At 33.1% G+C, this 27,786-nt stretch overlaps 1 protein-coding gene across 2 annotated transcripts in view; it reads right to left on the bottom strand.

Moving 5' to 3' along the window:
* Window positions 1-3,278: 3,278 nt before the first annotated feature.
* Window positions 3,279-27,786, bottom strand: part of TBC1D32 (TBC1 domain family member 32) — a 252,702-nt gene continuing 228,194 nt past the window's right edge. Inside the window, exons 31-33 of one of the 2 annotated variants that reach the window (XM_033234429.1) lie at window positions 26,611-26,751; window positions 13,758-13,946; window positions 3,279-4,683 (exon numbers count right to left, since the gene is read on the bottom strand). In XM_033234429.1, coding sequence (XP_033090320.1) covers window positions 4,564-4,683; window positions 13,758-13,946; window positions 26,611-26,751 — 450 coding nt within the window. In that variant the 3' untranslated portion in view covers window positions 3,279-4,563. The remainder of the gene's footprint in view (window positions 4,684-13,757; window positions 13,947-26,610; window positions 26,752-27,786) is intronic. The other variant, XM_033234430.1, reaches the window with a different exon arrangement.

Here is a 27,786-nt window from a genome sequence, read left to right on the forward strand (position 1 = left end):
GAATAAAGCTGTAATTATTAATCACATTTAAATCTCTGTATGGAGACGTATTTTCTTCTGGGTAAATACCTAGAGGGGTTATTACTGAGTCCTCTCTGAGTCATATACTAAGTTAAGTGTTTAACTCAAAAAACAACAATAACAAATCCCCCGCTCCCCCCCAAAAAAAAACAAAAACGAAAAACTCAGCTTCCAAAATGGCTATTGTATTTCCTGTTCCTATAAGAGACCATGTGTTCCAATTGCTCCACCTCTTGCTAGGCATTTAAATTAGGTTTTTGTTTTTTATGTATTTTAGTTTTAGACATCTTAGTGAGTGTGTAGTGGTTATCTCCTTGTGGATTTAATTTGCATTTCTCTAAAACTAATGGTGATAAGTGTCTTTTTGTGTGCTTGTCAATTGTGTATATTTTCTTTGGTGAAGTGTCCAGATATTTTCTATTTTGCTGTTTGTTCATTCTCTTACTGTTGAGTGGTTAGAAATTTCATATATTCTGAACACAAGATTCTTTACTAGATATGTTCTGCAAATCTATTCTCTTACAGCTTTTTTCATTTACTTGAGAGTATATTTTGAGGGCTTTTTTATTTTAAAGAAGTACATAAAATGTAACAATTTTTTCTTTTGTGACGTATATTTTATGTGTAAGAAATGCCAGACTAATCAAAGGCCTCAAAGAAATTAGATATGTTTTATTAACAAATTAGATACTACTTTAAAATAATGATTATGTACCATTGCCTTTGGTTTCCATTTATTTTTGCATCTCAGATGTTCTCTTGTCATTTTTTTCTTTCTAGACCAATCCTTGAAGATGTTAGCTTTTGGCTCATTTTCAAGTTATTCAAAATAATTCCTTGTCACAATTTTGGTAACTCCAGTATCCAAAAAGATAATTCTTCCAAAACCAAAACCTCAGCTCCTTGACTTCCTTTATTCACATAATCTCATCTCTCTTCTTTCCTCTAGTTGTTCATTCTCACGATCAACCCCTTCTAAAATCTCAATTTTAAGCATTTTACTTAACAATTGTTAGGTCTAATCATTTCACCTTCCTCTCTGGAGGATTCCAAATCAAATAATCTTTCATTACATAAGAACCTACAATCTGTTGATCCTATCAACTTTTCACTGTTTCATACATATTCACCCTCGTCTCCATTTCCCTTTTGATACAGCTTAAATACCACAGTCACAATATTATAAAAATTAACTTGCATGTAACATCAGCTCCCTTGTGCCCTTCCTTGCTTAGTGTATTCTCTTGGCTAAAGCAAAACCCTAGTTAAATCCAGTTCACCACTTACTCCTTGCCAACCCATGCACAGTGTAAGGTAGCTGGAGAAAAACATAAAACTTTGCTAACTCATCTCATGACCAGTAAATCACAGTAACACTTATTTTCCTATTCCATTCACTCTTTGACAATTATTTCACATACTCTTATCTCCTGAAAACTACCAAAGTTTTTACTATTCTAATTTTTAGTAGATGACCTTGTTTCCTACATCACTGAGAAAAAAAAGAATTCCACAAATGCCTACCCTATGTCTGTGCCCGTTTATTCTGTTTCTTCTTCTGTTACTTTAAATGCAGTGTCCATACTCCTAGCAAAGGCTAATTCCACTACTTATTCACTAAATCCCATTCCCCTTACATCTCTTCATGACATTTACTCCAGCTCTTCTTCTCTACCATCAATTTTTCCTTCTCTACTGCATCATTTCCATCCAAATAAAAACATGTTTCCATTTTGCATTTCAAAAACAAAACACATGCACAAAAACAAACAAACAAAAAGCATCTTTTGGTCCTAGTCTGCATTAGCTGCCATTCCTATTTCACCCATTACAGCAATATTCCTAGGAGGAGCAGTTTCTAAAATCTCTCCTCTCAGCATCATTTAAACCCAATCCAATCAAACTTCTGCCCGCACTTACTTAATCAGAACTACTCTTATCAAGGTCATCACATCCGGAAGTCAATTCTCTTTTGTCATCTTTATCACTACTTTTCCATGGTTTTAAAATTCATCTCCCCATGCTGACTGTGAACTCTTTGAGATGCTGTATATCATTTATTGTGCTATCTTGAACATTTAAAATATTTCATTATATGTGTAACCCTTAAAACGTATCTGCTTAATGAATAAACAACAAAATTTAACATCTGAAAATTGGAAATTCAAACGAGAGCACGTCATGATTTACTAATCGCAAATTTATGTAGAACCTTGTTTGAAAGTTCAGATGAATTTCTGAGGCTTACTTTACCTCCAGAGATACTTTAGGAGAGTATTATGAGGAGATAGAATTACAAATATGAAATTTTAAAAGCAGATATTCAAATATTTTTATATATTTTTTCATAAACCTTTTTACATTATACCATAATGTATATTTTATTGTAATTGAATCCTATAAAATGTATGAGTTACCCCTCCACAAATTAGAGATAAAGTCTAAGGGCTTACATTTTAAATAACTAAAAATAAAACCAAGGGGCATGACAGGGTATGACTGTTCTAAAGGGTACTCTAAAAATAAGCATAAAAATAACTCATAATGATAGCCACACAATCTATTATATTTTAAATTTTCTTTCACCAAACAAACTGCTAGGTCATTGTTCATAAGACACTTATATGTCAAATGAAGATGAAAGCCTTCTAGCTCTAGCTGAAGTTATTTTTTTTTTTTTTCTCCCAAAATGCAATTGTTAGAATCTAGATCTTACCTCAGGTTCCAATGAAAATCACCAATGGACATTATGAAATTAAATTACAGTTCATTCTTCTCCATTTGTATTTTCAACTACTGTGTACGCAATTATAGAAAGAAAGAAAGCTGCACGATTCTCAGGACCCATTAACAATAGCTCAGGAAAAGAATGGGAAGAAATGGAACCATAAACATGTATTACAGCTTCCATGGAACAGCTTTTCAAAATTAAGTTTGAAAGTAGACAAAGCTTGGTATTCTGAGTCATCTATGACTCTCTTTTAACTCACATCGGCCAAAGTGAAAGTGTGCAATATGTCAAATTAACTTGCTCAAATTACTTTTCTCAACTTTACAATGCCCTTTAGAAACACTATTACTGAGAAGCTATTGTTGGCATTTACAGCATAAAACTTGATTTTGGAAGGCTGATATTGCAATAGCCTAAATATTACTAAATTGAAAACTCTATAGTACCAGTTATTTGATCATGCTGAATGAAAAACTTAGTTTGTGAATGATCCACTTTTAGTTGAAAAGGAAAAAAAAAAGCAGGGTTAGAGTTAGAATGATTTTAATGGTTGATTTATGTTTAGATACAAGGAAAGAATAAAAAACAACATCTACAATTAGAAAAACTTCTTGCAATAAACATGACTAAAAATGAATAATGTAATATATTCATGTATTATCTTTCATATATTCATGTGAGTTATGATATAAAAAATAGACATTCACATACTGTATTAATCTTACTGGTACAGAGACTTCTATTTAAATAAAACAAATCACAGTGTTGGCCATTTAAAATAATTTAGAAATGTATTCTCCTTTATATTTTCAAGTTCAGTACAAGTAAAATCTATCACTAAGGAAAATGCATAACAAATAAGAGTAGAATGCCTATCAGTATGAAATAATCAATCTATCTCTTCAATGAACCATGCAAAGACTTCATTTCAAACAAAAAATTATAAACTGATATAAGTATTAAAAGCAACTCCTAAAAAACAATTATGTCCAAGGACAACAGTCTTTCTACCACTTGCCATGATAAATAATATCATTGTTCTTTCACATGTAAAAGAAGCAGTTGTGGTTTTGTCTGTTTTCCTTTATATGTACAGACATAAAGAATGCAGGAAATACTGTCTTTTTCTTGTCTTACGGGCTTTCTGCAGCTAGTCAAAATATTATTTACACTACTACTTCTCCTTTCCAAACTCACTGGAAAAAATATTTTAATCATCTGAATAAAGAAGGAGATGTAGGTTGGCCTTTTTTTTTTCTTTTTTTTTTTTGAGACGGAGTCTCACTCTGTCACCAGGCTGGAGTACAGTGGCACGATCTTGGCTCACTGCAACCTCTGCCTCCCGGGTTCAAGCGATTTTCCTGCCTCAGCCTCCCGAGCAGCTGGGACTACAGGCACACCACCACACCCAGCTAATTTTTGTATTTTTAGCAGAGATGAGGTTTCACCATGTTGGCCAGGATGGTCTCAATCTCTCGACCTCGTGATCTGCCCACCTCATACTCCCAAAGTGATGGGATTACAGGCATGAGCCACCGCACACGGCCAGGACTTACTCTTAAATATGAATAAGAACTGTAAGTAAGCTAGATCTGATTCTATAATAACCTTACAAAACAACAAACTTACAAAAATGAATTCACAAGTTGAGCTTATACCTACTTAAATATATCATTATATTCAAAAACTCTCAGTATTTACAATATGTATATTCACAAAGTATATGTTGTTACAGACATAGAAAACAATCAAGCGACCCTGTTGCCTTTAAAAATAAACAAAACATAAATTTAAACTGTGTGTCTCATGATCTATGTGCTCTGCAGTCTAATGTTCTGCATGTCTCTCAGCAGCACTGTTCGGTGGTTTTGTTCCAACATTTCCATGTATTCAAAATAATCACTCACTCGAAACCCATGCAGTGCTTCTTCCTGCCAAAAATTATAAAGGGAAAATTTACTTGGGTAAGACTCACAATTCCAAGTTAGTGAATTTTAAATAATTGATATACCATTTATTTTCAGCTATAGATGGGGGTGGGCTGTTTATGTTGCCAGTAAATGTGTAATTGCTTTTTATTTAGTGAGCTGTGTATATATATGACAGGAAGAAACTATATGTCCCCCTCAAATAAGGTTTTCTATTTTCAAAACCAAAAATGATTTACAGCTACCAAAAAAAAAAAAAAGGGCAGATAAGGAAATCTTCCTAATTTTAAAAATAGTATGTTATACAATGATTGGTCAGACTTGTAATTATTAAAGACCCTGAAGCTTATCTACCAAAGGATATCATAAATAGTGCAAGACATCTGTTGTATAAGCTACTGTCCATAAAACCTCCAAGAATCTGCAATTACTAATGTTGGTACTATACACATCTACACTAATTTGGAATTTAATGGTTAGTGTTTCAAACGAGGCACTCAAGAATAAACAGTAAGAACACCGGTTTAACATTTTAGAGTTTTTTAGGGAATTTTATGACCATTCCTTTTAGTACCTCCAAATACTATTTACGCAGTACCTACACTCAAGGCAAAACAAAATATGCAGAAGAAAAGTCATCTTTGATTCAGTGTAATTAATATTTACAACATTCGAGGTTTTGGAGGTTACAAAAACTTTGGAAAATTCATGCCTTTCAGGAGTTTATAGTTTAAAGGCAAGAATTACTATAACAAGAAAAAAAAAAGCAACCCCAAAGAATAAAAGACAATGCATATCATATACCAGATACCGTGTTAGAGGCAGTTTACAGAGAAGAAACCTCAATACAGAAATAGTTAGGAAAACATTACACAATCTCAATGAGAACGGATGTTTTTAAAGGCTTCAGATACCACTTGTCACTTACGGGCAGTAATCATTCACAGCTTGCATATAACTTGATGTAACTTTATCCTTATTTTGCCATCATCACCAAAAATCTACATAGTTTGAGGGAAAGGTTAGTCGGGACATTCTAAAAAACTAACGACTGATCTACAAGGCTGACATTATAGCTGAAGAAATGAAATGGTGTTGTTATATACTTAATACCATTAAGGGTAGAACAAATAACTTCCAACATAAGTATTTGAGCTCTAATCTTAAGATAATTGTGAAATTATTTCAATCCTTCTTTCAGTTCTTCACTCATTCATTCTTTTATTATATGTAAGGTTCTTGATTAGCACTGAAGACATGGAGAAGAGCCCTGCTCTAAAATGTTGACAACTGATATGTATATCATGTCTCTGATTTTATGTATAAGTAACTGAGTCAAAGGGAATATTTTTATCTTATGAATAGCAGAAATACTGGGTCTTTGTAAATTCCTGTCCTATCAAAAATATTTCACTTTTTTCTTTGGGGAAAAATAGGATCAGAGTAAGAACAACCCTACTGTTCAAGAACTCATTTTAAACAGTTATTGTTATAGTCGTGGAACAATTATGAATTTATCCATTCATTTCATTCAAATTATGTGTGATGTGGCTTTAACTACCTCTTCACTAAAACTATACCTAAGATGGGGAGGAATTACAGTAATGTGTTATTCTAACCAGAGACTAAAGATCCAATGGCAGAAGAACTGTTTCAGGACATATTCATTATTTTCAAAGGAATACTTATTGCGCATTAAATATGAATTATAATAGGAGATGACAGCACTTGAACAAATCTCTAACAATTCATTTCTGGGCAAAAAATAAGCAGTATCTATTCAATATCTTTTAATTATTGCTTCACTTTAATAAAAACCACCTAGGGACAGCCATAGTTATAACTCAATTTAAATATATTTTTTCCTCAGAATGCATTTTTTGAAATCATGGTTTCCATTTTACACATTAATTGTAGATGCCCTGATAACTACACCAAAGAAATACCCATAAAAATGACACATAAGGCTATTAACGTCTTATTTCATAAGAGAAAAATTTTAATTCACATTTAAAAAGGAGTGTTTTCAAATGATATAGTTCATTAATGAAAATTTGTAGGCAATTTTAGCTCTGAATAAAATTCCAAAATATCTACATTTTACATTTTGTCTTCAAAGTAGAACATTTTTTCATCTTATCCTAAATGTTCTCTAATGGCCCTTTTAGTGGATAACTTTTACTTGTAATAGGACCATTTAGATTGCCAGCTTATCATTCAAGTTATAACAGACTATTTCCTTAGAATACTCCTTCATTATCATTTCATTTATAGACCAAAGTATATCAAATTCTACACAAAAATATGCATGCCCCGATTTTTTAAGTAGCAGACACATTAATTACATAAGGTAATAACACTATTCTGCTTTATATTAACAGTGTAGTATTTGCTCCAGAAATTTTTTAAATAATTACTACTAGAGTGATTTAAGTTTTAGTTAGGAATTTCATTCTGAGCTTATTGCAGTTCATTTGTTGTATCTAATGCTATTCAACTGCTTTGTTTTTAATAATTTGCTGCCTTCATTAATTCTGAGTTTCAAATGTTGAAACATCCAAAAGTATTAAAAATTCCCATTCTAAACCACAAAGTTGGATATATTCAATATTATATAATATAGTATATATGTAGTATCCCTCTCTCCTTTGTGTATAGAAGTACAGTTTCAAATTTCAAATATGCATTTGTCTGTTTTCTTTTAATTATTGAGAGCATTTGATTTTGGACCACTGAATCTAGGATATTTATTAAAACAGACTAGTAAAGGAACACTGAATTTGGATTCAGACCAAATGAAAGGGTTTGAATTCTCCTATGTTAGTTACTAGATGTATGAACTTGGGTAAGTTTATTGACTCTAAGCCTCATTTTTTCATTTGTTAAATGTGGACAATAATATCATATGATTGCTCTCTGGATTAAATTTTCTGAAATCTGAACTTCTTACCTTATATGATTTGGTCCTTGTCTCATGTCTTACCTTTCTTATTTCTTCACCTTGCTCTGGCCACAGCGGTCTTCTTGACACTCTGTAAGTGAGCCAGCTCATTCAGACCTCTGAGATCTTGCACTTGCCTTTATTCCTATTTAAGCAGGCTTTTGCCTAGGAAGTCTTTTCATGACTTTTTCTTTGCTTCATTTAGGTGTCTGTTTACCCCATCAAGGGTGGTCTTGCCTGGCATCTTTATCTGACTGGTACCTTAGACTCCTCCACCATGTTTGATTTCCTTATTATCAATACAATAAGGTCTATAGTACTTAAGATATTATGTATTTGTTCATTTATTAGACTTCCAGGAGAATTTAAGTTCAACGTGGGCAGAAACATCCTGCCCTGTGACAAAAACTGTACTTGGCTCACAGCTGTTGAACAATAAATAGTTGAATAAGTCCATGAGTGAATGAGCAATACCTGTAAAGCCCTTCGAACAGTGTATGGCATACAATAAGCATTCAAGATACTCATAGTGGTTATAAATAATGAGAACACATTTTTATTACTGATGGTCTTTGAAATGGCTTGGCTACATTTTCTTGATCACACTACAGACATATGATGTTAGGCATGGGTGGACCTATCACGGATTACTGACTCCAGTCTCTGCTCCTCAACCCCTTGCCATGAATATATAAGGGAACCATTTATCTAAAATATTAGGATGTTACTGGCTTTTCTTGCAACTTCAAAAATGTGCCTATTTTGGAAAGAAAGCTATACCAATACTTTCAAAAGTTATTTGCATTACTTGATGTTTGAAAAAATACTGAAGATACTAATTTTTAGCAGAATTTTTTTTAGAACTACTGCAAGCCATGTGAGCTTACAATCTGAATTGAAGATAAGGTCTTTTGTAGTAGTAAACAGATAAAAAGCATAAAAAGATCAAGTGTGCTAAAACGGTATACCCTGGTTTATGAATTCAGGACCAAGTTTAGATATTCTCTGATATATTCTTTCCCAAATATTTAATTATTAATGCCCTTGCAAAATGATGATTTTTAAAATATAATGGCATTCTGGATTCTGATTTACTAACAAGCTCCAAAGGGCACAGTTTTATGTAATCTAAAGGTTTTCAAGCTACTTGAGATTTTCTACTACAATCTGACAACTCATGCCTCAGCCAAATAAATTCTGAATTAACAGGTCTGGAAACGAGTCTAAATACATTAACTTTCATAAGTACCCTAAATGATCCTTAGGATCAGGGAGTTTATATAGTGTTTGTAATTCTGGATAGAATGTGAAGTTCTTACAGATTCAGGACAGAGTATGTAGTTCTTGAAGATTTAAACTCAGCTGAAGGGTACTTGGAAATATGTGATTGTACCAGAGACCTGACTTAGTCTTGACCAGGTTAATGAGAGAATAGGTCCTGATCAGAAACAGTATAAGAGGATATTTCTGACCAAAGTGTGAAGGTAATGTCATTGACAGGTATTACTATTATATGACATCTTAAGAAGTCCCGGGAGCTGGAGAAATGGGAGCAAAAGTACACCAAAGTGTAGCTATGCACTCAGAAAATCCTGTTTCCTTTGCTTGTATTCTCTACATATCTTCTTCTTTAACAAAGAAATAAAAATAATCTAGTAGAGAGATGTAGAAACTTAATAACAGCTAAGTTTTTTTAAGTACTTACTATGTTCCAGATAATGGTCTAAAAGTATTTTACAAATACCATCTCATTTAATTCTTCCACAACCCTACGTGATGAAGAAGTAAGCATAAAAGTCTAAGCAACATACCCGAGCTCACACAGTGAGTGACAAAGTTAGGATGTGAAACCAGACAGAATCAACTAATATAAGGACAATGCAGAAAACATATCTGCAAAACACAGTTGACACTGTACTAAATACCTTTAAAATATTTGCTCAGATGTTTTTAATATTATGTATACTTTTATCTTAGAAAAGCTTAGTATTCAATCAGATTTTCTCAGTCTGATCTTTGTTTCTCACCCTGTCAACATTCTCTGGTAATAGCAGCTGCAATAGCACCAACAAAAAATCCCTCTTGCCAATTTACTGATTGGGTTGAAATTAATCTGATTTTTTCATAATTATAAATTGATTTTGTCATAATATGCAGGATTTAGTTGAAGCATTTTAATTAAGTAGTTTGAGCCTTCACGGCCTGATTTTCACAGAAAGGCAACTTTTTCTAGGCTGGTATTTCCGTGAAGTTTGTCCCCAGGTTGAATTCACAAACTAAAGCCAAGATTGCTGACAGCCTATTAGCATGTTAGAGAGGAATACAACACAGCTCACTAAAACACTAGGACATCCACATATGAACTACTATTAAACTAAACTGTCACTAAACCTGCTTGTGTGTGTGTGTGTGTGTGTGTGTGTGTGTGTGCAAGCTACAGAGAAGTTGAAAGAATGAAGAATGAACTTAAGACTTTCTAGCTTGCTGGGATATTACAGAATATTTACTTTGTTGAATGTTTTTCTCCTTGGAATTACAATATCTATGGACTTTCTGAACCATCATCTGTCACAGATAAAAATGTTCAGAATTCTGGGCCCAAGGACTGAGCTCTTTCTTCAGCATATCTTCAGAGGCTGCCTTCTAGCTCGGTACTAATCCATTAATCACCACAGCATAAAAATGATGCACTTAACTGCTCTAATATTCAGTCCACATTCTAGTTGTGTCTACAAGGATACTGTGAAACAATCAGACAATGTTTTGTTGATATCAACTCATACCCATGGCGCTCATCTAATCTAGTATTTCAGTGGTTTAATCTGAAGAGGAAAAGTAAGTTTTTCTTTCCCCCATAAACCTGTTCTGCCCATTACTGTTCACACCACCTTCTGATCCAAGAAATTCTAACTTATCTTTTTCATATATTGATTTGGAATCATGAAGAGCTCTTCAGTGAGCTGTAAGAAATGTAGGCAATGAGTCTATACTCTCAATTACCTGTTTTAAAATCTTGAGCCTAAACCAAAGTGACTACAAATGGACTGATATTTTCTTGACACTGAATATTGCACACAGATTTTTATTTCTAAAACAATGCTTTTATCATGTCATTTTATCTCAATACATGAAATTTAAATCAGGAAAAAAATTGCATATCTTCAGTTTCTCAAGATAACTGATAATAACTGAAAGCATAACATATTTGTGGTTTTTAATATTTTGAAAATGAATTCAATTAGGTCCGATTAATTGAACCCATTTATAACAGTCAGATGTTTGATCTATTTATTGTTATATACTTATTCAATTTCTTCTTAAAAATAGTGTTATGATAAAAGAAGTATGAGCTGATTCCTCAAATATAAAATAAAGCCCACATAAATATATACAATAAAAAGTAAAAGTATCTTGTTCTACTTTATCTTCATTCTTCCTGGAAGCAATCATTATTAAATATGTAGAGCAAGGGGATAATGTGATTAAATAATCTATACAAGATTATTATTATGGCTGTGGTATGCAGTTACATGGGGAATTTTTTTTTTTTTTTTTTTTGTGTGTGTGTGACAGGGTCCTGTTCTGTAGCTCAAGCTGGAGTGCAGTGGTATGATCATGGCTAACTGCAGCCTTGACCTCCTGGGCTCAATTGATCCTCCCACCTCAGCCTCCTCAGTAGCTGGGACTACACGTGTGTGCCACCACACCTAGATAATTTTTGTACTTTTTTCTGGGTAGAGACGGGGTTTTGCCATGTTGCGCAGACTGGTCTCAAACCCCTGGGTTCAAGCTATCCACTCACCTTGACCTCCCAAGATGCTGGGATTACAGGTGTGAGCCATTGTGCCTGGCCTACATAAAGAATTATTGATAAGTCTTTTCTCCCTTTGCACAAATCTGAGATTTTGAATAAGAAAGTGTAAAACATAATTTCCAAGGTTCAATCTCTATAGCTTCAGTTGAATGAGGAATTCTTAAATAATGTGTGTATTTTTGACAGGGGATGTTTTTAGGGTAGGCAAAATAAAATCAGTTCATTAATCAATACTTCATTATTGGTTATTATATGAATAAGTGAAAAATGCTGTACATATATTTATATACTTTGTAGACAAAAGACTATTTCAGGGCCAAATGGAGTAGTTAAAGGGATATGTAAATATATATTTAAATACACTATACCAGAGTTTATCTCACAAGAAAAATGAGTGTCCATTAAAAGAGAACAGTGAATTTTGACACCTATCCACTGAAAATAAAACAACAAAAGTAAAGTCATGCTATCAATCAAAAAAGCATTTTTTCTAATCTCTCAGATAAATGAAAACAACAAGGGTAAAAAGTAAGGTTAGTTCTAGGACACATGCTAAAATTAATTCCTTGCCTACATGTTCTTAGTTTGGATTTTACCAACACTATTCAAATTTTAGTAATTTAACAGAGGCTTAGGTCATAATCTCCTCTCCCCATTTAAAATCCTTTAGTTTTAAACTGATAGCATTATGCTGAAAACACAATGGAGAATGGTTTGGGACACATTTAAAGAAGTTACCATTTGCAAACTCTATTATAATTTTTCCCTCAAATAGTCAAAAGAGAGATGAAACTGTAAATCAACATTTATCAAATTTAAAGATTATGCTTTTGATTGGAAGAAAAATAAGCGGTAAGCACTTAATGAATTTAGTAATGTTTGTTATTCGATGTGAATAAAACAAAGTTTATTCTTCTTTCCCATTTATTTATTTACATTATTTACTTACACTATCAACAAATATGTATTGAATACCTATTATCTACCAGGTATTATTGTTTGATATATTGTTGAAAATACATCAGTAAATGAAATAGAGCAAGTCACGGTCCTTATAGAACTTCCACATTTTACCAGGGAAGACAGACAAAAACACATATAAAATAATTTCAGATGGTGATAAAAACTGTAAGAAAAACTAAAGTGGGATAAGATGTTAGAGAATTACAGGTTAGGGGGATACAGACAGATATGAGTACAGGAAAATTTCAGACTCTGAAATTCCTATAATTGACCACTATAGATGATGAAAATGTCCCTTACTGAAAATGAACCTACATTTTGTATTCAACATAATTTCAATTTGCTTAACACTTCCTGTATTCCAAATCACCTCTTAGAGAGCATTCTTTTATTTTTCTATCTTAGTTTTTCTTCTACATGTGCAATCATTTTTCTCAGCATACTTTTTCATTAAGACCGTCTCTAAGATTATACTTCTGGTGATATATATTGAAAGCTTAAAAACTTTTGAATTCTGAATTGAAGGATCAATGACATTTATTTAAAGAAAAATATCATTAAATGGAAAATAACCGTGGCAAGTATTTAATGGTAAATAATGAAATTAATTTACATAGAAACTATTTGCTGACCTAGAGAAAGCCTAGCAAATGATGAATGTTGTTTTTAGTGTATACGTGTATATGCGCTCCTGTGGGATGGCAAAGGTAGTAGGGATAAGGAAACATTTTAAGTTCAAAGATTCTTAACTTTAAACAAATAGCTGTATTTCCACCAAGAAATGAACACTGGGATGTATTTATATCTCATGCACTTTCTAAAGTCCCCAACTTCCAAAATCACATTATTGTAATTGAGAAAGTAACTATATCTTTTTTAAAAGTAGCACCACATTTGGTGATAACTTTTTAAAATGAGTGCTATGATAAAATAATCTTTCATGAAAATCTTTTATAAAAATGGAAGTTTAGAAAAATATTATAAAAATATGAAAGCATAGGAAATTATTAATATATTAAATATATTTTAAAAGTATCAAACCAATAAATTAAACTTTTATTGACCAAATAGCCCATAGGAATATTTTTAAAATATTTCTTTTTTGGCATAGCATGTGGGTTACAAACAAAGTGTTGGATCCAGAGAGCTTATTTCATATTCAAGTTCCACTTTAGCTATATGGTTTGGGGCAACTTAACTCTGTGCCTCAGTTTACTCATCTCTAAAATGGGGATAATAATATCTACCTCTCAGCATTGGTTTTTAGGATTAAATGAGTGCCTAGAAAAAGTATCTAAAATTAAGCAACCAAAGTTAGCTATTAACTCAATATTTTCCTCTCTATATAAACATACTTACTTTTAGGAAAACTTGCAGATCTTGAGTCTGAGTGTGCTGTAGAATGTCTTGCTGTAAATGTTTGAATATAGCTATACAGATATACACTTGATAATCAGGACCAAGGAAAACACAAGTAGCAATATAATGGCAGATTTCTATCCAATCTAAATAATTCCAAAAACACTGGGTTATCCATTGCAGGCAAATCTTTAAAAAAAAAAAAAAAAAGTAGTAAGTTCATTTAAAAACCTATAAAACCACATTTGACTTTTAAAAAACATTAACCAATAACTCATACAACACCAATGAAAAGCTTAGCACTTAATCAAAATACAAAGACAGTCTTCATAGATGCTTAACAAATAGGAGATGCTTCTCCTATTTGCTTCAGTTGTGAAAAAAACTTTCACGGCCTTGGAATTCAGGCCTTAAGGGTAACTGATAGTGGTCACACTCCTCATATACCTATTACTCAATGCCTTCTTTATTCATATCGTGCTCCTCTTACCCAAAACACCAATCTGCTCTCTACAGATAACAAATGCTAAGAGACTATTTTAATTCAGAGATGGGAGTTTTTTTTATCTATCCTACCTACAACCACAGATGTATAATTATGCAGATGACAGATTGCTAAATGTTACATTAATGCAAATAGACTCTTCCCGAATCAGAAAACAATTTAAACCTAACAGAATTACATAACATAAAAACCGGGAGCTAATGCAGAAAATATTTCAAAAATGAGACTTTTACAAAAGGAATTTTTTTCCTGTTTATTTTTTGAATAACATTTGTTCAGATTATAAAAGCAATGCGTGCCCACTGTGGAAAACAGAAAAGTTTAAGAAAAAACAATAGCGATGACACAGAGATTATAAATACTGGAAACATTTTGATACATCAATGAGTAAAGTTGAGCCCCACTCAAAAGATATGTCAAAGCCCTAACCCCCAGAACCTCAGAATATGACTTTATTGGAAAATAAGGTCTTTACAAACGTAATCAGGTTAAAACGAGGTCATTACAGTGAGCCCGAATCCAATACGACTGGTGTCTTTATAAGAAGGGGAAATACAGTCACAAAGACAGACGCACGAAAGGAAGACAATGAAAAGACACAAATGGAGAATACCATGTGAAGAAGCAGTATGTATCTGCAAGTTAAGATTCTAAAGGCTACTAGAAACCTGGAGAGAGGTAAGTAACAGTTCTTTCCTCAGCAACTATGGAGTGAACAGTCTTGTTAACACTTTGATTATGGCCTTTTGGCCTCCAGAAGTGTGAGAAAATAAATTTCTGTTGTTTTTAACCACCAAGTTCATGGTACTTTGTTACTATAGTTGTAAGAAACGAACACAATTACTTTCCAATATTTTCACTTTCATTTATGATTTACAAATTACTTTACCTTCGATGAAAGATTCCCCTTATTGAATATCTCTTCTTCTTTAGCTTTATGGGTTTTTTTTTGGAGATGTGGGGAGGAAAAGGGAAAAGATTTAATGGCTTATCTCAATTTGTCATAGGTATAGAGGATACAAATATAGAAATTTTCCTTTTGTGTTCTATCATTTTGTTCTTCTAAAAATATATTCTTGAAAAGATTCTAAAAGTTATTTTTCATACCCTTGATTCAACTTTCGGGCATGCTTTTAACTGATTTGAACAAACTAACACATACTACTTTGCTAGAATCACAGGCAGGGGGGCTTAAACAACAACAAAAAAATTTTCTCTCTATTCTGGAGAAATCCAGGATCAAGCTATTGGCAGGGCTGGTTTCTTCTGAAGCCTCTCTGAGGCATATAGATAGATGGTTGTCTTTCCCTGTGTCTTCACATGGGATTCCTTTAGTACATGTCTGTGTCCCAATTTCCACTTTGATAAAGACACCAGTTATATTGGATTAGGGTCCAACTTAATGACCTCATTTTAACTTAATTATTTCTTTAAAGGCCCTATTCAAATGCAGTCACATTCTGAAGTAGTGGGGTTAGGACTTCAACAGGTGAGTTTTGAGGAGACACAATCAGCCTATACCAGAGGGTATTATTGAATTTTTGTTTTCCAGACATTATTACTCATATCAATTATTAACCTTTAAATAAGGCTATTAATTCTGTTCTCAGGTATAAGATTTTCCTTTACAACTATAATGTTTCCCTCCTGTTATGTTCCAAAATCTTTCCAAAGAGCCCATAAGTTTTAACTCAATATTAAATTAGAATGTATCTATGAATACCCAGTATTTGTCAACAGGCAGTATATATTAAATTCTCCTTGGTCCTACCTTTACTGTTCACTTGGCATTAATAGGATGCACCTCCCAAATTTCAACATGGAGGGTAGGCTGGCATGCAGAGTACATTACTAAATCTCCATTGCCCCCACCCCGACAAATCCCTGTAATATGGCTCTAGTGGACTGAGGAAGAAGTATCTCCTGCTCCCTCTTGATTAGGCAGACTGAAGCAGTCTGTAGTACTTTGATTAGGAGCAGTAATTCTCTAATTGCCGGGTGCCCTGCTGCCAAGATTCTCTCTCTGTTCTTTGCTACAGCTATTAATGCCAATCAATTTAAGGCCATGCTGTATTAATGAAAATCTAGAGTCTCTGGATGGATAAAGAAAGAGAAACAACTCAAGAATGAAAATAAATACAACGATCCCCACAGCTAGAGAAAACAGTTCCTCCCATTCAATTGTTAGTTTCAGGAGTGAATGGGAAGTTGATAAAGATGTGGGATCTCAGCTTCTGTCCACCATCTACATTGGTTAAAAGAAAGTCACCCTAGAATCTTCAACAGTTCATTATTATACACAGTTTCTAATGCAGTTGTAATTTTTTGGCATGTATGTACATTCAAGCATTGTTTTCTGTACACTGAATTTTTCTTCCATTAAATGGATATAATACCTATGTTTTTCCATCACATGGGAAATTTCGAGGAGGAAAACTGAGAGACTGTAACTGAAAGTACTTAGAAAAAGTGCTATGTAAATGTTATAACAAAGGTATAGATGTTATTATTTAACAAATATTTCTTGACCACTTCATATGTACAAGGTAATATTATCATTTTTTATGTGAACAAAAGACATTTATCCCTGTTTCACAAAGTTTACACGTAAAGGGGAGATATACTTTTTAAACATATGACCCTGTTCACTTGGTAGAAATTATATTGGCTTTACTATATTTGCAAGTACTTCAGACTTACATTGAAATAGCAGAATTCCAAAACACTGTATCCCTGGAAGAATGCTGAGCTATGAGTCATAAATTTTAACCTCTGAGCAAGTGACTTCTGTATATATTTATATTTTTAGACAGTCTCACTCCATCATCCAGGCTGGAGTGCAGTGGTGCAATCTCAGTTCACTGCAACCTCTGCCTCCGGGGTTCAAATGATTCTCATGCATCAGCCTCTTGAGTAGGTGGGATTACAGGTGTGTGCCAAGACCCTAGCTAATTTTTGTACGTTTGGTAGAGACAGGGTTTCACCATGTTGGCCAGGATGGTGGTCTCAAACTCCTGACCTCAAGTGATCCACCTATCTCAGCCTCCCAAAGTGGTGGGATTACCTGCATGAGCCAGCACACCTGGCCACTTTCGTATTTTTATCAAGTTCTGCAAATCAACTGACAACCTAGATTTCTAATAGGACACAGGAAATAGTATGTGTCCAAACAGACATAATGTAGTTTTTTCTTTAACATTATGGAATTTTAAAAAACATATATAAAGGAAGATAGAACAGTACATGAACTAGACAATTTCAAATTTTGATTGGTTGATATGTGTCTTAAGTTACTTTTCCCCTAAAGGTTCCCCTCCTTTCCTGCATCCCTTTCTCCTACTAAAGATGTTTCCTCCAACTGCATAGTATTCCATTGTAGATAAACCACAATTTATTCAACTAAGCCCCATTCATGGACATTTGCAGTGTTTCTAGTCTTTAGATACTATAAAGAATACTATAAAAACATATTTGTGGATATGTATTTTCAAATTTTTTCCCTGTGTATTCCTCGCTTAGAGCTCTACAAATGAGACTGCTGTGTTAAAGAATAAATGGACATGTAACTCTGTCAGAAAATGACAAATTACCATTTATATGTCTCAAAAATATATTATTATATTTTCAAAAACAATCAGTTGAGTCTTTATATTCATTGGAAAAATATGTTATTATCAATAGTAATGAAATAGGCTTATAAAGAAAGTCAAACAAATGAATTTTGTTTTATGGTAAACCACCATTCCATATGTAATGTAGAACTAATTACACTTTAAGACATTTAAATAGCTTTTTAGGCTTGTAAGGAAGGAAAATCACTTACATAATATGCATTAAAATCTACCACAGCTCTCCTAGGCAATTTTGTTCTTGAACTATACTTAAGATTATGCCAAAGGACATTAAGATGCCACACTGAGGTGCACATTATTTTATCTGAGATAAATTATTCCTCCTTGTAACTAGAATTCTAAAACAATCTTCAAAGGTTCTCATAAGAACATTAAGTCTTCCTCTTTTCCTATTTGAATACCCTTTATTTCTTTCTCTTGCCTGATTGCCCTGGCCAGAACTTTCAACACTATGTTGAATGGGAGTGGTGACAGAGGACATCCTTGTCTTGTGCCAGTTTTCAAAGGGAATGCTTCCAGTTTCTGCCCATTCAGTATGATATGGGCTGTGAGTTCGTCATAAATAGCTCTTATTACTTTCAGATACGTTCCATCAATACCTAGTTTATTGCAAGTTTTTAGCATGAAATGGTGTTGAATTTTTCTGTATCTATTGAGATAATCATGTAGGTTTTGTCATTAGTTCGGTTTATGTGATGGATTACGTTTATTGATTTGCGTATGTTGAACCAGTCTTGCATCCCAGGGATGAAGCCAACTTGATCGTGGTGGATAAGCTTCTTGATGTACTACTGGATTTAGTTTGCCAGTATTATATTGAGGATTTTCACATCGATATTCGTCAGGCATATTGGCCTGAAATTTTCTTTTTCGTGTGTGTCTTTGCCAGGTTTTGGTATCAGGATGATGCTGGCCTCATAAAATGAGTTAGGGAGAATTTCCTCTTTGTCTACTGTTTGGAATAGTTTCAGAAGGAATGGCACCAGCACCTCCTCAAACCTCTGGTAGAATTTGGCTGTGAATTGGTGTGGTCCTGGACTATTCTTTGGTTGGTAGGATATTAATTACTGCCATAATTTCAGAACTTGTTGTTAATCTATTCAGGGATTCAACATCTTCCTGGTTTAGTCCTGGGAGGGTGTACATGTCCAGGAATTTATTCATTACTTCTAGATTTTCTAGTTTATTTGTGTAGAGGTGTTTATAATATTCTCTGATGGCAGTTTGTAGTTCTGTGGGATCAGTGGTGATACTGTATATTTAGAAAACCCCATCATCTCAGCCCAAAATCTCCTTAAGCTGATAAGCAACTTCAGCAAAGTCTCAGGATACAAAATCAATGTGCAAAAATCACAAGCATTCCTATACACCAATAACAGAAAAACAGAGAGCCAAATCATGAATCAACTTCCATTCACAATTGCTTCAAAGACAATAAAATACCTAGGAATACAATTTACAAGGGATGTGAAGGACCTCATCAAGTAGAACTACAAACCACTGCTCAAGGAAATAAGAGAGGACAAAAATAAATGGAAAAACATACCATGCTCATGGATAGGAAGAATCAATATCATAAAAATGGTCATACTGCCCAAAGTAATTTTTTTATTATTATTATACTTTAAGTTCTAGGGTACATGTGCATAACGTGCAGGTTTATTACATATGTATACATGTGCCATGTTGGTGTGCTGCACCCATTAACTCGTCAATTTACATTAGGTATATCTCCTAATGCTAACACTCCCCCCTCCTGACTCCCCACAACAGGCCCTGGTGTGATGTTCTCCTCCCTGTGTCCAGGTGTTCTCATTGTTCAATTCCCCCCTATGAGTGAGAACATGCGGTGTTTGGTTTTTTGTCCTTCAGATACTTTGCTGAGAATGACGGCTTCCAGCTTCATTCATGTCCCTACAAAGGATGCGAACTCATCCTTTTTCATGACTGCACAGTATTCCATGGTGTATATGTGCCATAATTTCTTAACCTAGTCTATCATACTACAGGCTACAGTAACCAAAACAGCATGGTACTGGTACCAAAACAGATATATAGACCAATGGAACAGAACAGAGGCTTCAGAAATAATACCACACATCTACAACCATCTGATCTTTGACAAACCTGACAAAAACAAGAAATGGGGAAAGAATTTCCTATTTAATAAACGGTGCTGGGAAAACTGGCTAGCCATATGTAGAAAGCTGAAACTGGATCCCTTCCTTACACCTTATACAAAAATTAATTCAAGATGGATTAAAGACTTAAATGCTAGACCTAAAACCATAAAAACCCTAGAAGAAAACCTAGGCAATACCATTCAGGACACAGGCATGGGCAAGGACTTCATGTCTAAAACACCAAAAGCAATGGCAACAAAAGCCAAAATTGATAAATGGGATCTAATTAAACTAAAGAGCTTCTGCACAGCAAAAGAAACTACCATCAGAGTGAACAGGCAACCTACAGAACGGAAGAAAATTTTTGCAATCTACTCATCTGACAAAGGGCTAATATCCAGAATCTACAAAGAACTCAAACAAACTTACAGGAAAAAAACAAACAACCCCATCAAAAAGTGGGCAAAGGATATGAACAGACATTTCTCAAAAGAAGACATTCATACAGCCAACAGACACATGAAAAAATGCTCATCATCACTGGCCATCAGAGAAATGCAAATCAAAACCACAATGAGATACTATCTCACACCAGTTAGAATGGCAATCATTAAAAAGTCAGGAAACAACAGGTACTGGAGAGGATGTGGAGAAATAGGAATACTTTTACACTGTTGGTGGGACTGTAAACTAGTTCAACCATTGTGGAAGACAGTGTGGGGATTCCTCAAGGATCTAGAACTAGAAATACCATTTGACTCAGTCATCCCATTACTGGGTATATACCCAAAGGATTATAAATCATGCTTCTATAAAAACACATGCACATGCATGTTTATTGTGGCACTATTCACATTAGCAAAGACTTGGAACCAACCCAAATGCCCAAAGTAATTTATAGATTCAATGCTATTCCCATCAAGTCATCACTGACTTTCTTCACAGAATTGGAAAACAACTACTTTAAAGTTCATATGGAACAAAAAAGCCTGAGTAGCCAAAACAATCCTAAAGAAAAAGAACAAAGCTGGAGGCATCAGGCTACCTGACTTCAAACTATACTACAAGGCTACAGTAACCAAAACAGCATGGTACTGGTACCAAAACAGATATATAGACCAATGGAGCAGAACAGAGGCCTCAGAAATAACACCACACATGTACAACCATCTGTTCTTTAACAAACCTGACAAAAGCAAGCAATGGGGAAAGGATACCCTGTCTAATAAATGGTGTTGGGAAAACTGGTTAGTGATATGCAGAAAACTGAAATTGGACTCCTTCCTTATATTTTATACAAAAATTAATTCAAGATGGATTAAAGATTTAAATGTAAGACCTCAAACTATAAAAACCCTAGAAGAAAACCTAGGCAATACCATTCAGGACATAGGCATGGGCAAAGACTTCATGACTAAAACACCAAAAGCAATGGCAACAAAAGCCAAAATTGACAAATGGGATCTAATTAAACTAAAGAGCTTCTGCACAGAAAAAGAAACTATCATCAGAGTGAACAGGCAACCTACAAAATGGGAGAAAATTTTTGCAATCTATCCATCTGATAGAGGGCTACTATCCAGAATCTACAAAGAACTCAAACAAATTTATAAGAAAAAAACAACCCCATCAAAAAGTGGGCAAAGAATATGAACACACACTTCTCAAAAGAAGACATTTATGCAGCCAACAAACATATGAAAAAAAGCTCATCATCACTGGTTATTAGAAAAATGCAAATCAAACCCACAATGAGATACCACCCCACGCCAGTTAGAAAGGCAATCATTCAAAAGTCAGGAAACAACAGGTGCTGGAGAGGATGTGGAGAAACAGGAACACTTTTACACTGTTGGTGGGAGTGTAATTTAACTTAGTTCAACCATTGTGGAAGACAGTGTGGTGATTCCTCAAGTATCTAGAACCAGAAATACCATTTGACCCAGCAATCCCATTACTGGGTATATACCCAAGGGATTATAAATCGTTCTACTATAAAGACACATGCACACGTATGTTTATTGTGGCACTTTTCACAACAGCAAAGACTTGGAACCAACCCAACTGCCCATCAATGACAGACTGGATAAAGAAAATGTGGCACATATATACCATGGAATGCTATGCAGCCATAAAAAATGATGAGTTCATGTCCTTTGCAGGGACATGGATGAAGCTGGAAACCATCATTCTCAGCAAACTAACACAAGAACCAAAAACTAAACACCGCATCTTCTCAGTCATAAGTGGGAGTTGAACAATGAGAACACATGGACACAGGGGAGGGGAACACGACAGACTGGGGCCTATTGTGTGGTGGGGGCCTAGGGGAGGGAGAGCATTAGGAGAAATACCTAATGTAGATGATGGGTTGATGGGTGCAGCAAACCACCATGGCACATGTATACCTATGTAACAAACCTGCACATTCTGTACATGTACCCCACAACTTAAAGTATAATAATAATAATAAAACATAAGTCAAAAAAGTCTGGTTAAAACAATTACCTACAGATACTCAATTAAGTCAAAATAGGTATGATTTACAAATGATAGTTTTCTGATTCAAAGATACTATTTTTAACAACTCCTCTGGCTTCATTTGCCTTCATCATAGAAAAAGTATCAGTAAAGTAAGGAAGAAAACTAACTTTGGAATAAAAGTGGTTTCAAGTCCTTACACTATCTGAATGACCTCTGCAAGTCAATTCACTTCATTGATCCTGAATTTCTCCATCTGTCACACAATAAAGGTTAAAATTTTAAATGAAAAAATAACCACTCTTTATACTATGAAGAAACATGAAAAACATAAGACTATTTTTGTTGCACTTCATAGTACAATACTATGAAGTGTGTATATGTAGTACATATATACACTTAGGTATATATAGTACAATATAATACTATGAAGCAAGACACTGTCAGAAACTCAAGGGACCTGAAGTGAGGCACATATATATCCATACCTTTAAAGATCTTCAATTAAAAAGAGCAAGTAAAGAATACAAATAATGATTCCACAAAGCAAGACATGTGTTTCTACTAAAAGAGGGGTACAGAAGCAGTGTACAAACACAGAGCAAAATACTTGTAAAAGATCCAGGATATTTCCATCTGGACATATATTAAAGGACAAGTACCGACAAGCAAAAATAACTCACAGAAAGGGAGAAGGTAGTATCTCAAGATGCAATGGATCCAAAACATGAAGAGAGGGAAGACATACACATTTATAAAGACATATGCATTTATAAATCTGACGCTGAACAAGGGCCATGCCCAGCCTTCATATCCTGCTTTGCATTTGTATGATTTACATTTTCAAAAAGCATTGTGTCACAAAAAAATAATGAAACAGTTTTCTATAATCCTGCTTTCATAATAGTGGGAAAAAACGGCAAATAAGAAAATCTAAGCAGGTTTTTATACTTTATATCCAGGGGATTATCTGTGTTAGCCTAATTGTTGACATAGTACAATATAATAATCAATGATATGCAGGATAGTGACTCCAAGGAATTATAAGAGATGAATCATTAAAGATACATGGTACTTCTTAAGCCAGGAAAATGAACAAAATACAGTAGGACATTTTTTTAACAAAAGATAAAATTAGTCAAAAAGTTAATGAGAACATTTGATTTTCTGTTGCTCATTTAAAAATAATATATATTCGAATTTCTTTTTTCTTTCCAAACTCAGTTACTACTAAAAGAAACTCTACAACAAATATGCATTTCTTACTACATTTATTTTTTTGTACTTCAGTTGAGCTTATTTTTACTTTAGAGATCTGTGTATTTCATTTAGCAATCTGCCTACAAATTATTCACTAATCAACTAATTCCTCAGTGCCTAAAAATACACAACTTCAAAAAGCACTGCTCCTAATCAGATCAAAATGAATAAGCTACGAAATTTGTATCCAAATAATTACTTAATCACATATACCTATTTAGTTACTTAAAAGTTGTTTTCATATTTTATAATTAGCAATAAAATGGTAAATAATATCAACAGAGCAATGATACAACTTCTTAAGATAGATTAACTCGCATGGGGAGTCATTAAAAGGACATTTTTATATTACTTTAAGAGAAAGAATAGCATTACTGTTTCAAAATAATGAAGTGGTTGTTATTAAATACATCTGCCATTTGCATGTAGTTCCAAATTAATAAAAATACATAAAACTGATAAAGATATATCCAATTACTAGATGGATATTCTCTTTTTAATCACTAAATTGATAGAGCAGGGCTTGAGGTATTGCAAGGTTTTCCCATAGTCTTTGTTGGTCCAGTTTTAAATTAAAGAGCATATGGTAGAGACTCATAAATTATTGTATTCTTTAGACAATACACATTACACTAACGCAGATTAGAAAAGCAAAAAGGAACTCTCAGGAATGTACTGTTCCCAGTTGAGTTTTTTAGAAGAATAGAAAGAATTGATTATTGAGTTTATAGTAAACGTTTAAACAACTGCCTCTGACCAGACTTACAAAATTTTGTGATTTAAAATTCTAAAAAGCGTTTTAGGTACATATAGCAAGAGCAAAAATTGACAAAGGAAGAGTATTCCTTTAAACTACACGCAATTCCTTGCTATATTTAAATTTCTTATTAACTTCAGAAAGTTTAAAATAGGAAGAATAACCTCATACAAATAAATTTAATAAATGATATAAGGTTTCTTCAAAATAAATATAAAAGCTCATATCATAATATCAAGAAAAACTAGTGTCTAATTAAGTGGAAAAGATTCCCTATAGGATAAATCTAAGGGAATGCAAGGATAGTTTACTATTAAGAAATCTATTACTGTATCACATACAAATATCAAAGAAGTCCCAAGATCAAGTTAATCTTAATCATAAAATATATTGGTGAAATTCTACATTATAATTTAATTAAATGAGACAAAATTCAATACTTTAGAAACCAAGACTGGCAGGATTCTTCTATAGCATTGATGTAGAATAATTCTCTCTAATAGACACTACTTAATGATAACATGCCGGATAATTTCTCAATAATTCAAGTCTAAAACATGTAAGCAATTATGTATAATTATTTTGGAAGAACTAGATAATTTAATAAAAATAAAATGAAACAAAGTATATTAACATTACAAAGATGGAGAATATAAATAAATTGACACAAGTCTAGAAAAAATATAACAGAATATAAAAAGATATATATTTAGTAATTATTAGCCATAACCAAAGAGAAAATAAAATTGAAACAGATCTCAAACTATACTCACTGGCAATATCTGTAATGAGAAATGTACCATATCCATGTGGAAAAAAATATGGTCTTACTAGATATGATACAGAACAAACAAATGGAAGAGCTTACTATCTTCCTAGATAGACTGAGTATAATAACATAATTTTTCTCAAAATAATTTATAATTTAACATAATAGCAATCTAAGTCTGATCCAAATTTAAATGGCCAGTTTAAATTGAGCAAACACATCTCAAAGTATATGTAGTATACACAGAAATAGTTAATTAACTTTTTAGAGGAAGGTGGAAAGTAAATGATAGGCTTATTTTTACTCAACATTAAGACATAATACAAAGTTACAATAAGTAAAATATAATTTAGGAATTGAAGCAATTTGGACAGTTGGTGCTACTTTAAAATGTCTACAAATCAATAAGATACACTCTAGTATAGGTGGGCAATTAATGAGATTCAATTAATTAACAAAATTTTGGACATATCATTAAACTTACTAATGTTCAAAGAAACACAAAATTTTAAAAAGGGTAACAATTTTCACCTATTAAATTAGTGATTAGTTTTGAAAAAGCCAAATACCCAAACATGAAAAATAGGGACAGTCTTCATTTTTGTTAGAAGAACACAATCAAATTCACTTGATAACATGAGTCAACAGCCTCAAAACTATTAATACTTACAACTTTAGATTAAGTATTTCTGCTCTCTCAGACCCTGACCTAAAGATTTAATTCTAAAGACAGATGAAGGTTTAAACCCTACAATATTACTTTTAGCCTGATTACAACATAGTGAAGCAACAATGCACACCTCCACCAACGAAGGACTGGCTATGCACAGAAAGGAGGATCTGTGGCTACTACTGTATATGACCACCAAGGCTGTGCACTGTGTAACTTGAGGCCCTAGAAAAAAACATTAAGCCTTCCTAGATCCTAACAGTAGAAACTAAGGCTGAGGCACACAGGTTAATCAACTGGGATTTTTTGTTAGATAAGACACAGTATCTCAGATACGAAACAATGTTGGTAAGAATTCTTGCCCTCTGTTACCTCAGTTAATCACTGGCATTATGAAGCAAGTATTACCATCTCCATTAAAAAGCCTACAGACTTTCAGACAGTCCATGCCCCGAATAGCTGAAATTTTGTTAATGGTAGAAAGTTTTATAAAGCAAACTTATATAATAACAGGCCTGGGGGAAAAAGCTAGCTTGATGATTTTAAATACACACTTTTATTAATTTAAATGTATTTCCTTATTTGATGAGAACAAAGTTTTATTTGAAGACATTGAGATAAAGCAGTTGAAGAAATGCTACTCTCTTATGGATTACCTGTGATGGTGCAAAACCAGACATGTGAAAAGCTGAAAACACAAGAGGCAACTCAGCCTTCAGTAGCATTTCAATATAATGGGTGCTGCAAAAATATACTGGATGGATGCCAGAGTCTACAGTGTCAACAGGTAGGTAACTCTGCATAAAAGAGAAAAATGAAAAATTAAATAATAGATACACAGATCATTTAAAATAATCCAACATACCTATTTTCCTTTTGCTGTAAATTGCTGCTTCAAAATTAATATGGTAGCATAACAAATTACTGTAAATATTATAATTACATAAAGTAAAAAGAATGTTAAACAGTGTTGAAAGAAGAAATTTTGATAAAGGCAGTGTTATATACCTTCCAAGACTCAGGAATAGAGTTAATAATTTATAATTTTGGCAACTTAAACCCTTTTGGAAAGATGAGGAGGGCTGTTACATGAAAGAAAAAATACACGTGTGAGTGCATGAGTTAATATTTTACATTTTAATACTAAGTGTATTGAAATATGCTTAATATTCTTGGCTTTGGCCAATTATTCTCTAATGTCAAAGGATTTTAGTTTTGTCAGCTCTTGAAGATATTTGCATTGTCCCCTTTACTATGTTGATATTAACCTAAATCTGACCCTGAATTAATGATAATTCAAATTGGGAATGATATGAGAAACTAATCTCTAAAACTGGGAAAGAAGTGCACAAGGCATTCCCATCAAGGTTCGCAGGCCAACTATTTTGTATAAAATTTATGTTTATTTTTATATAATTGTATATTGATAGTTACTTATATTTTATTTTATATATAGTACATATGTATGTGAATATATACACGCATATATATTTACAAACATGTTTATTTTTTCAATTTAGATCTTAGGTACAATTTATCATTGCAAATGATCAATAATGAACAGGGTATTACCAAAAATTCGACATATACCCAAAATAATTGCTTTTTAACAAAGAGTAATAAACCTGAAGGTATAATTTTATGAAAAGAAAAACTGTTCAACTAGCAATTATATCAATGAAAACATTAATCAAATTAGATCTGAAGATTTTAAATAATTCAAAGACTGCCAAAAAGGTATCTTATCTTCTTGCTTTTACCGGACAAATCTTATTTTCAAACTTTTTAAATAAAATAAAGTTAATACTTTTAACTTAAAACAAATTAAACTC

Source organism: Trachypithecus francoisi, unplaced genomic scaffold (genome assembly GCF_009764315.1).
Source record: "Trachypithecus francoisi isolate TF-2019V2 unplaced genomic scaffold, Tfra_2.0 Lachesis_group15, whole genome shotgun sequence".
In the NCBI taxonomy this organism is placed as follows: Eukaryota; Metazoa; Chordata; class Mammalia; order Primates; family Cercopithecidae; genus Trachypithecus; species Trachypithecus francoisi.